We start from the raw sequence: 11,258 nt of genomic DNA, 5'->3' as shown, positions 1-11,258 counted from the left end.
CCACATGCACATGCTCCCTCACTCCACCCACACCCACAGCCCAGAGCAGGGTACAGGCAGGCAGGGGTCTGTGGAGTCAGGTTGGGCTGCACCAGCAGGGGGGGAAGGGTGCTGGCCCAGCTCCATAGAGCTGGCTGGGACCCCTGTATTCCTGCCGCCCTGCTCTGGGCCCTACTGGCACTGGTCCCAGGTCACCAGTGCAGGCCCTGTGCTCCCGCAACCCCTCACTCCCAGTGCCCCCCCAGCCCCGCAGTACAGGCGACGGGCAGCACACAGCCCTGACCCCTGCTCTCTGGCAGGGAAGGAACTGGTGCAGAGCACAGGGAAAAGTGCCCCCTCACCTGCCCCATGGCCAGCGCTCCCTGCTGCAGCCACTCGTAGCTTGCACAGGGCTGTCCTGAACAGGCACAGGCAGCCCCACGCGGGCTGCGAGCAGCTGCAGCACAGGGCGCCGGCCACAGGGGTGGGACGGGGAGCCGCTTTCCCCCCACACACACACACACTCAGCACCAGCTTGTAACCCGCCCCTGCTGCCAGCCCAGGTCCCGCGCAACTCCAGGCTCACCCATCAGGGCTGCGCCGCAACAGCAGCAGCTGCGGCTTCTCCGCTTGCCACACTAGGCAGTGTTTGCTGCTGCTGCCCCTGGTGCCTACCCTGAGCTCACACACTGGGTAGCCGAGTTGGCAGTGGCAGCCTCACCACTGCCTACCACGTCATGAGCTCTGGGTGGGCAGTAGCAGCAAATGCTGCCCAGTGCAGCAAGTGGGGAGGCTATAGCTGCTGCTGCCACAGCACAGCCCCCACGGGTGAGTCCGGAGCTGGTGCAGGGCCGGGCTACAATCTGATGATGAGTGCGGGGGGGGGAGCGGCCCCTCCCTTGATTCCCCTGGGTCCTACTGCCCCTGGTTCCTGTCATTTTTGACAGGAAGGACAGGTAAATTTTAGTTTTCAAATTTTTTTTAGGGACCCCACAGGCCAGATAGGATGGCCTTGTGAGCCACATCCAGCCTGTGAGCTGTATTTTGCACAACCCTGGGTTAGGGGGTGAGGCTTCTGGTCCCAAGATGCCAACCAGGGGGTGGGGCCCCTGCCAAGGGGCAGGGCTACCTCTGCAGCCCTCAGCAGCTTGCCAAAACTCGGTAAATGGCCAGCTGCCCTAAATAATTGCCCCTGTGCTATGGCCTCAAACTTGCAACCACTGGGCTGCCAACCGTGCAACTTACTGCCCACTCCACCCTTCATATAAAAGGATATTAAATTAAATTAAGTCCAAGAGTGCAGAAGTCAGTATCTTATCATCATTAGACTAAGAAATCTAAAAGCAATTGGTTTTAACGGGCTTTGAGTCAGAACTAGAATGACCCAGCAAAAGACATCAAGCTCACTGATTAAATCTACAGAAATCAATATCTATGGGAAACAAAAGGTAACTGTGATCTGTGGAGAGCCTAACAATGTATTAGGGACAATTTAGTATAAGTATAGACCTCAGGAAATTGAAGAATATTTCTGATTCAATTCCATGGTCATTTGCAGCATTTAGTAAGAGCCTGATTCAAATCCCAGTGAAGTCAACAGAAGCAAATGTGCTTTGGATTAGGCTCTAAACAAAGCTTCAGGGTGCACACTAAGGAGCATTAAAAGAGCCATCCTGTTCACTCAGCATCCATCATCCCATGCTCTAAATAAGGCATTATAGCATGCACAAGAGGGCAAAATTAGAATTGTGCCTGTAAATTTAACTTGTCATTTCCAGCTTTGAATCATTCCTTGACAACTTCTGTTCTTTTAGTGCAGTTGTTTTTGAATAGAGTTTTCTGTCCATACCTCTTTTGACTAATAAATCACGTAATCATCTGGTTTAGATCTGGATTTGGAACACTTGGCATATGTGATCAAATACTTATGTAATGATTAGTTAATAATATTTTTAAAACTATCGTTTTATAATTGTATCCTGCAATAGAAACACTAATAGTTACCCAGTCATCAATCAAATTGTTTTCAAGCCCTCCTCTCACATTCACAGTTATTTCCAAATCAGCCATAGCTAAACTGCAGTATCTGCATGTTTCTAGTAAACATTTACAACATTTTGTTCAATTAGCAAGAAAAAGTACCGTAGGACTACGCCATTTTTTTTTTTTAAAGCAATTGAATTATTTTTGGCTTTGAGAGGTAACATTACTCTGGAAATGTTACTTGCATTAAAAAAAAACAACAACCCACCATTAAGCTATCTTTCCTGCAGGATATTAGAAGGAATGTGATATGGTGGCATCTCTAATGAACAAGACCCTTAATACCAAATTTAAAAAAAATGTGGAATTAAAGGCAGAACGCCAACAGATTACTGCTATTAACATAATGAGATTAAGCTCATGTTAAATGACAAGAATCAATTCAGTCACTGCACTTACTGGATTCATTCCCTGATGTATACGGAACAGCCAATCCTGAACATTTTTATTTGTGTTTCAATACTCAGGCAAGTAAAGACCACTCCCTTCAGTAACCTTTATCTTCAACACATTCTTCTGATACAAAAAGAAATTCTTATCCTCTTCTTTACAGAGCAGAAAAATACTGAAGATGGATAAGGAAGGCTGAATTTGAAAGAGGATATTTAGATTAGGTTGCTTTTCATAATTCACGGTTAAGGTCAATTAGTAGATCTATTTGATTACAGACATCACTGAAACAGTCTAATTAATAACTACAGGCCAGTCTCGTCTATTGCTGTAGATCAGGTCTGAACTCACGCGCATGAGACCCGATCTACAGCAACAGACAAGAGTGGTCTGTAGTGGAGAGGGACATACGCGATTAGTGCGTCTTTTCCAGCTGTTGTGACCTGATCTGAAAAGCAGATAAACTGAAAGCGTATCTAGTCATAACAGAAGAATTTTAAGGGAGGAAATAAGTCTACACACCAAGCTTCATTAGTACTACCCTTGACCAATAAAGTGACACCACACACACAATGATTTACGACCCATTGAGAAAACTATTGTTTATTTAGAAAAAAGGTTACACTGGTAGAATTCAGCAGATAAAAAAAATTCTTTTTTTTTTTTTTTTAAAATGTCATTGTGAAACTTTTCAGACTAAAGATCAGCGATACAAAGCTCCTGTAGCTGTAGAATTGAAACCTAATTTATTTCAGTTTTGAAGAGAGTATTTTCCAATTTATCTAAAAACATCATGACAAACAAAAGGTGTGGCAAGGGACAATGGAGCGCAGGTTGTTTATTTTTTTTTCTTTCCTTTTTTTTTTTTAAACAGGTAAACGTTGTACACATAATATACAAATAATTCCTACGCGTTGCATGAAAACAGTGCTCCCACTTGGTTTTAGTCACTGATATTAAAAACAGGCCAAGTAATAAATAAAAACTGAGTTTGAGTTTAAATGAGGTAAATTCAAAAAAGGTTCAATAACTGTTTATTTGTGATTTTCAAACATCTAAAAGAATGCAATTCAGATTGAAAGAATTACTAAATTCAGGTAGTATTCAGACAACCTAAAGTGGAACTCTGTACACATGAAACCTCATTTGCACTATGGCAACTGTTTGTTTGCAGCACATTGTGCTAAAATATGGAATAGGTAACACTTTCAGCCAGGTACTGAAAATAAATGTGTAAGAAACTAAGCAACAAGTTAAAATACAGTAATGTACAACTCAACAATTAAATCTTCAGCATGGGGGAAATAAAGCAGAGAACTGAATAATTTAAGGAGATGCAGATGGGTCCTCTTCATTCACAAATTTCTGTGCAATCTATATTCTGGAAAATACATTTCTGGTCACAGCTGAATATCTTCCAATTTCAACCTCACCTACAATAAATACACAAGCCAATGAATTTTGATGCCATTTCTAAAGAGCTAGGGGTTTCAGAACTTACTAGAATTGATTTCATTCACAAGCCAAAGACTGAGGAAAAATGAGAAACAGTTTAATTGGCTACTCTGATTTATTGACAATTACAGCAGTTTACTACTGCGTAATGAGAACTACACTAATGGAACTAAACACAATCAGGCACTGGGTTGTAATAAAAACTCTTGCTTAACTTAGATAAAAATACAAGGAAGGAATAGTGACTTGTCAAAGTAAAATTCAAAAGCTGTTGTAAAAGTGCACTATTTCAAACAGATTAATATCCCTAAATGAGACATGAGCAATAAAACGCAGTGAATCAAATCTCACACACATTAGGAAGAATGTAGTAGAAGCAGTTAAGCATTCGGCAGAAATATAATTAGCCCCCACAATTCTGTGTGGCTGTAAAAGTGCTTTTGCATATTTAGCCATGCAAATTAAAGACAGTAAGGTGAGTATGTTTTGCCAGATGTACCATTAATTTACTCCTGCAAAAATGTGATGTTTAACTGGCATTTACATAAAAATGTTTGTTTCTTAAACCACGACACGCAAACAATATTTTACAGGCAAATGGGAATGCATTTCAGTTGTTAATATAAAGTGAATCTGTGCCATATTCAGCTTACTGCAACTATCCCAGGCACAGATCATGATCTGCTAAGGCACCCTTCCTCCCAAAAACTCTTAGAAGCAAATTGTTATGCTTAGCCTCATTCCAAGGTCAAGCATGGCCTCAGGTGGACCAAGAGGGAAAATGAATGCAATAAAATAAGGGCTCTTCAAAAAGGGTAAAAATAAGGATCCCATCAACTCCTAAACATTCAAATCTGGGACGCTTCTTTCCGTAGATGAGATATCTTTTATTAGATAGACATTCCTCGGAGATCTCAGAACAGCAGAAAGACTCCCTATGCCTGACGGGCGCTTGTGCTCGAAAGCTTGCAAAGAAGTTTTCCCCGCAACTACTTAGCTGGTCTAATAAAAGATATCACCTTTACCCAAAGAAGCTTATGTCCTTAGACCAACATGACTACAACCAAAAATACTGCAAATCTAGGGACTGCTCACAATACCTCCATTTATTTCTCAGATGGTATAACAAAAAAAGCAACAGTCCCAAAACAGCTTGAACTGTAATTTCTAGGCAACTTCTCCTTTCTCCCAGGCCCCACTAACTGGTACAGTGTAGCAGCATATTCTTTGCTACCAAGAAAACCCTTAAGCTTTTGGGTTTAAACACCCTTTGTCAGGCTGAGGAAGTCTTTGCAGTTGGTTTGTGCTCTTCCTTGATGGATGGAGGAGAAAAGAAGCCAGAGGCTGGTCTGCATGCAAGAAAGGCAGTCAGTGAAGATGTAAATTGAGAAATCAGTGGGTGAGACAGCCTGGGGGTTGGGGGGATGAATGTAGCTGGTAAATAAGTGGAGAAGTGTCTGGGGAGTCAGATGTTAAGCAAGTTATAAGGTGTCACAAATCCCACGTCTATATTTAGTCCATAATTTTTTGTATCCAACTTTTTTTATCATCTATTTGAGTTGGTCTAATAAAAGATACAAGATTTACCCAAAGAACCGTGTCTGCCTATGTTCTTAGACCAACACAGCAAAAAGCAGCTTCTCGCTTGTATGGTTTGGCTTGCATAGAAAGCTAGGGAAATAATTTCAGTGGCACGCAAGGGGTGAGGTATCTTGTTTTGCAGATACCTCAAAAACTCTAAGAAACATTTAACTGAACATAAAAAAAAAAAGAGTCTACTTCAACCAAATTCTTCCTTATGTTCACTTTCTGCAAATGCATAGGCTTCAAATTAATCTAGACACAGGAACAATTCATCAAGTAAGTCTGAATGGAGAACAAATGGGAGATAATTACGAACTGCTCATGGACCATTTGTAAAAAGAGAGAGAAAGGCTACATTCTTTGAATAAATTTGCTGAAGATTAATCAGTCAGTGCTAATATTTACCAACCTCAAATAAACATTCTACAGAATTAAACCCACCCACTACAAAGAGGGTGGACGTGACAGGTAACATCTTTGGCTAGTCAGATGGATTGACTGGTTTCCAATCCAAGAGACCACCCTTCTTCGCTCCCTAGAAAATAATTTAGACAAATGGTGGGTTGAGGCTCCTGAAATACCATGAAGCAGCAGAATTAGTCTGATTTTTAGCTTTCAGCTCTGAATTCCAGAACTAGGCCTGATTTTAACAGCTTTTATTGGATTAAATTAAAAAATGTATTAAAATGGTATGCATATGGAAGAGGACGCTAGGAAGACTAATTTGCTTTTCTTGGAAACGCAGCTTATATTTCAACTCAAACCTGAAGTCAATTTGAAATGTAGGCAACAAAAATATATTCTGAAGTTGTTGTCCAGCTGTAAAGATGAAAAACAACTATACGTAAATTGTTCCCTTAATGTCCTATCTTTGGAGGGACCAAAGCCTATATAAAAGTATAGCATGAAACTTACCAGTGCTTGCAAATAATTCTGTATCCCATATGGTGCTAACTCACTAATAAGAGATCGTCTGCAGCAAGCAGACGATACCAAGGCCGCGTATATTACAGTAGCCTGTCTTCACCTTGCCGCAGGACCCTAATCTCTACATTTCCATTTGCTGCAATCCTACCCTGCAACACTCCTTGCTTGCCCTGGCACTGCTGTTACAGTGGGACTTGTGGAAAACCTTGAAAACAGCTTAGGGAACAGCTGTGTCCTTTATTTTTCTGTCCCGAGGGAGCTCTCTTTTGGTTGCCACTAAGGTTTCTATACCTTTGAGAAACCATTCTGGCCCTTCTGCCAAATAATAAAAGAGACCAGAGCAATAGTGATAATCCAGATACAATCCATTTTGTGAAAATAAGTCTTACCTTGATCAAAACAGTCTTCATTATCTGTGCTTGTCTGAAGATTTATGAGTGGATTAGGCATTAAGGAAAAATGCTTTTTTAATCCCTTAAAAATTAAAAATAATGTTACTTTATCTTTCTAACATAGGTATTTCAGATAATAAAAAGGATATTGTTTCTTTTCTTCTTTCCCTCCTGTGCTGTCCCGTTTTTCTTTTTTTTCTGTTTTTTCTTTATCATGTCTGGACTCCTGGAAAAAATACATTGCCGGGAAACAGTTTAAAAACTATGCTCCATCATTATTGGCAAATAATTATTCTGACTGCACAAAAAAAAGTAATGATAAACTATGCTAGCTACAGTCATCGGGGCTGGTTAATAAATTCTGGATTCTAAAAGTGATCATTTAAATGAGATGCTATCAAATACTGAAAGGCAATGTAGTATGCACATCCTTATTTCAAAAAGCATAGCTGGTCACTTCTCCTGAATATCTTAACTTCTCCTTGCTTACTCTAATATTCACTATGTGTCCTTGTAAGTGCAGCTTCCAATTATCAATTTAACACTATGATATACTATAAACAATGATCTTCAAATACCTGGTACATACAAGGGCTACAGTAACCGCTATTGTTTCAAAGTTGTGACCCTTGAAAACTATCATATTGAGGAGACAACTGTGCCAGTATTTAAAGAGATGCTCATGTGGCTTTACAGACATAGTTATATAGAGATCTGTACTTGTGCTAGGGGTCAAATCAGCTTGTTTTACATTTAAAGGAGCAAAGCTAATCCCAAACTATATAACATGCACATTTCATGGGCCAGCTAAAAGCAAACTTGTCCTACATATTTCTTAGTCAGCTATGGTAACTTCAGCAGAAGATATACTTAAGCAAGGTCCCTTTTTCCACAGAAAGTCTTTATCCTTTACCTATTTTTTTACAGTGTACAAACATATACTACAGTATTTGGAAGCTTAAAAATAACTTCTCAGTATCTTCTGACACACATCGCCTCTACTGTTGCTGCTGCCATGAAGAGTTGCCCCCAGGAGTCATCCTGTCAGAGGTGCCTTGTGAATGTGGTGAATGTGGCTAGCTGGCCAAAAATTCCACTTGAGCCCCTGCCATTCACAATATCTGTCTCTAATCCAGGCTGCCATAAACATACTGTGACAACCAAAAGTTATTTTTAAACTCCAAATGAACTAGCACAAAATGTTTCAACGAAAATGTCTACAATTTAATTCCTTTTACCTTTTTGCTACCAGAGGAACTTTTTTCCATCTTTTCAGCTTTAATCGAATCGCCTTTGTCTTTCCCTGAAGATTTTGATTTGTTCTTTTCCTTTTCCTTTTCATTTGAACGAGGCGAGTCAGAGGGACTTTCACTTTTACTATGTTTGGAAGAACCAGCTTTGAAAAACCACAAACAAGCAAATATTAAATCATAACCACCTAGGAACAGAAAAATGAAATAAAGGACAGAAAAGTGAAATTAAAAAACCGTACTTGTTCCATTTTCCTCTTTGCGCCTTTTGGTTGAATCTTGCTGCACCTCCCGATCACTATTTGAATGATCCTAAAGCCAAATATAATTACAGAAAGTTACAACATTAACATGCGGATTTCTTTAAAAAAAAAATCTGTTTTGTAATACATTATACATGCTACATTTTAAAAATGCTTAAAGATAAATGCATTAGTGAAGGTTGTTTAAAGTTTCTGGAATTAATCATCTTGAAATAGAATAATAAAGTACAGTTTAGAATATGATAATATCAAACACTGACCCCTCAAGCTAGGAATAGAGCAAATGAAGAATAAACGCAGCTGAGGGTCAGTCACTTCTGTTTCTGTAGACAGAATTACCCATTACTAACTTTATAGCTTAGAGCACATCTGCACTGTCAGAAGGACCACAGTAACAGGCATGGCGTGTTTTACATCCTGAAATGGATACAGTGCATCTTCCCTTAGACTGCCATTGGGCATGCACCAATAAACACACCAGAAGAGAATGAATTCACTGGCATGTGGCCAGCACCGCAATTTCAGGATACAACATGAGGAAAGCAGTCATGCTGTCCCTCACTGACAACTCTTTCTGGCACAGTCCTTGATAGTACAGATGCAGTCTCAATGTCAGAAGTTATTCATGGATGTACCAACTTTCTAAGCTAGCTCATAAAAAAGGTCACAAACCCTTTTCCGATCCTTCCTGTCCTTTTCATCTTTCTTCTCTCTCTCTCTGGATCTTTCCCTTGACTTGTCCAAATCTTTCTTGTCCACTTCTCTCTCCTTACTCTTGGACAATGTTGGAGTAGTGTGGTTAATGTAGTGCTGTTAAATTAAGGCAATATTACTGAAAATTAATGGGTCTTGCCACATGTGCACATGAAAAAGATCTATTATTTACTGTACCGAACGTAAAGAGTAGAAGATAAACATTACTACTTCACAGGTAAAGAGTATGAAAAAGACCTTAGTTTATCCATTTGTTGAGGTATTATGGTATATTTTTTCCAAAGCTTATTAAAAGTGTCAATTTAAAACCTAGCAATTTTTCAATTTCCATCATGGAGAAGAATCAGCACTGGTTTGAGCAGAAGATAAAATGTTGTTATACTAAAAACAAACATTCTTCTTTTTTTTAAAACCAGCATACCCATAGCAACACACACAAAGCAATAAAGGTTGATGCTGCCAGCACATACCTGGCCTTACTAGGGGACACTTAATATATGGAAATGCTGACTTTCCTTTCAGCACTAACGATAACATCACTTTACTTTGGTAACTGTTGATTCATTTGGTTAACCGGCACAGCTGCCCTAAAATTATACATTTTTTACACCAACATCTGAAGAAATTGCTAATTTTGGCTAATCCATGAACAAAATGCAGCAAACTATCAGTTTCTTAAGGTATATGAATTGCCTTTAAACAGTATTCTTAAACTACAAAATGTTTGTTAACTGTTTGGAAGATGCCATGACAAATGAATGAGTTCTCCAACTACACTACCGTAAAAAGAAGCACAAGCATGGTGGCATCTCATTCAGGCCCCAAATGCTAAAACTACAAAAGTGGAGACACGAATCCTTGCCAGTTTGTTTTGCAAGGCTGGCATACTAGAATGACAGTGCCTTAAAAGAGAAGTACATCTCAGTCACTCTTAATGGAAACATCTTAGCCCAACAGGCCTGTTTTTAATATACTGACCATTTTGGGACAGGGAAAGAAAAAGCAAAAACAAGCATTATAGAATTATTTTTTTGAATTGTTAATGTCATATCCTTGCATTAAGCGTAAATGTGGGATAGTCTTTAAAAGCAACAATTTTCATATTAAAAGTTACTGTAGGCATGATTTAGGTCTATTACTAAAATCATTTTTTTCTAATGTTTACAGCAGAGCTGTTCTAGTTGCATAAAAACCTCTGAGTGATTACAATGCATTTTGATAAAAAGTCATATCAGTGTGAGTGTTTTACACTCAAGTTCAAACAATACTACATAGGCATGTGAAAACCAGCAGCTAATATTTGTGCAGTCCTATTTCTACACATCATCAATGCATGTGAATTCAAATGGAACTATTTGATTAGAAGTGTTTTTAGAGAGTTTTCTCCTACAGTTAACACAATTTAGAGTACAATTAAAACAAGCTTATTAACAAAATTGAAAGATATTAATAATTGTGCATTTTAAACGAGCCATGCTAAATAATTTGTTCTATATCAAAACAGGATATATACTGGTCTGGTTACTCTTGCACTAAGAATCTTTTACTGTGGGTATTTTAATTTGCTTTTCCTTTATGGGACTCTGATTCACTCACTCTCCTACCTCAATCACTGTACCTTCAACCTTTTTTATTGACTACTTTTCTTTTACTCTCTCTGTTAATGCCCTCACTGGTTTTTCTTCTGTCCCGCCTAAATTTACTCCCTAGGCAAACCTATTCATGCCTATCATTTCTGCTCTTACCTTTGTATCCATCAGATTCTAAATGCATTTTCTTAAGCTAGCCCTGCACTTGGTAAATCCCAGTGTTTCCTTAAAATGAAAGTGCCAGGCAACAACTGTTCCTTCCTCCTGAACCCTCTCCCACACTCTGCCTCTGCCATGCCCACTACCCTCAGGGACCCTACTGTCACCCACCTCTCACAATTTCCAGGACTTTGATCAACTATGTTGCTTTTTCCCCCTCACTGGCAGTGCTAAAAATCACACGCAACTGCCACTAGACACAGAAGTATTAAGCGTTTTAGTTTGACATACTAAATCACAGAAGTTTTCTTCATTATTAGAACTTTTATGATGTTGTTACAATAAAGTATTTGAACTTGCTTCTAACTCAATGTTTAGATTTCGTACTACTGTTGCAAGAGGATAAGCAATGGCCTTTATGAATTAATCAAAACAGATTCAGTGTCAATGTCTTAAATCTACAGAGGTTTCAGCATGGGTTATTTTTAGAGGTTTCAGCACTGGCTGATTATT

The 11,258-nt window shown here is 39.2% G+C and overlaps 1 protein-coding gene across 2 annotated transcripts in view; it reads right to left on the bottom strand.

Annotated features, from left to right (window-relative positions):
• Positions 1–3,249: 3,249 nt before the first annotated feature.
• The window catches only part of THOC2 (THO complex 2), a 78,376-nt gene continuing 70,367 nt past the window's right edge, over positions 3,250–11,258 (bottom strand). For both annotated transcript variants that reach the window (XM_019540181.1, XM_019540182.1), the window contains exons 34-39: positions 8,956–9,093; positions 8,263–8,332; positions 8,009–8,166; positions 6,920–6,996; positions 6,768–6,815; positions 3,250–3,845 (exon numbers count right to left, since the gene is read on the bottom strand). In XM_019540181.1, coding sequence (XP_019395726.1) covers positions 6,788–6,815; positions 6,920–6,996; positions 8,009–8,166; positions 8,263–8,332; positions 8,956–9,093 — 471 coding nt within the window. In that variant the 3' untranslated portion in view covers positions 3,250–3,845; positions 6,768–6,787. The remainder of the gene's footprint in view (positions 3,846–6,767; positions 6,816–6,919; positions 6,997–8,008; positions 8,167–8,262; positions 8,333–8,955; positions 9,094–11,258) is intronic.

Source organism: Crocodylus porosus, unplaced genomic scaffold (assembly GCF_001723895.1).
Source record: "Crocodylus porosus isolate Cpor-Errol unplaced genomic scaffold, CroPor_comp1, whole genome shotgun sequence".
Taxonomy (NCBI): Eukaryota; Metazoa; Chordata; order Crocodylia; family Crocodylidae; genus Crocodylus; species Crocodylus porosus.
This window is presented reverse-complemented; position numbering and strand designations above follow the sequence as displayed.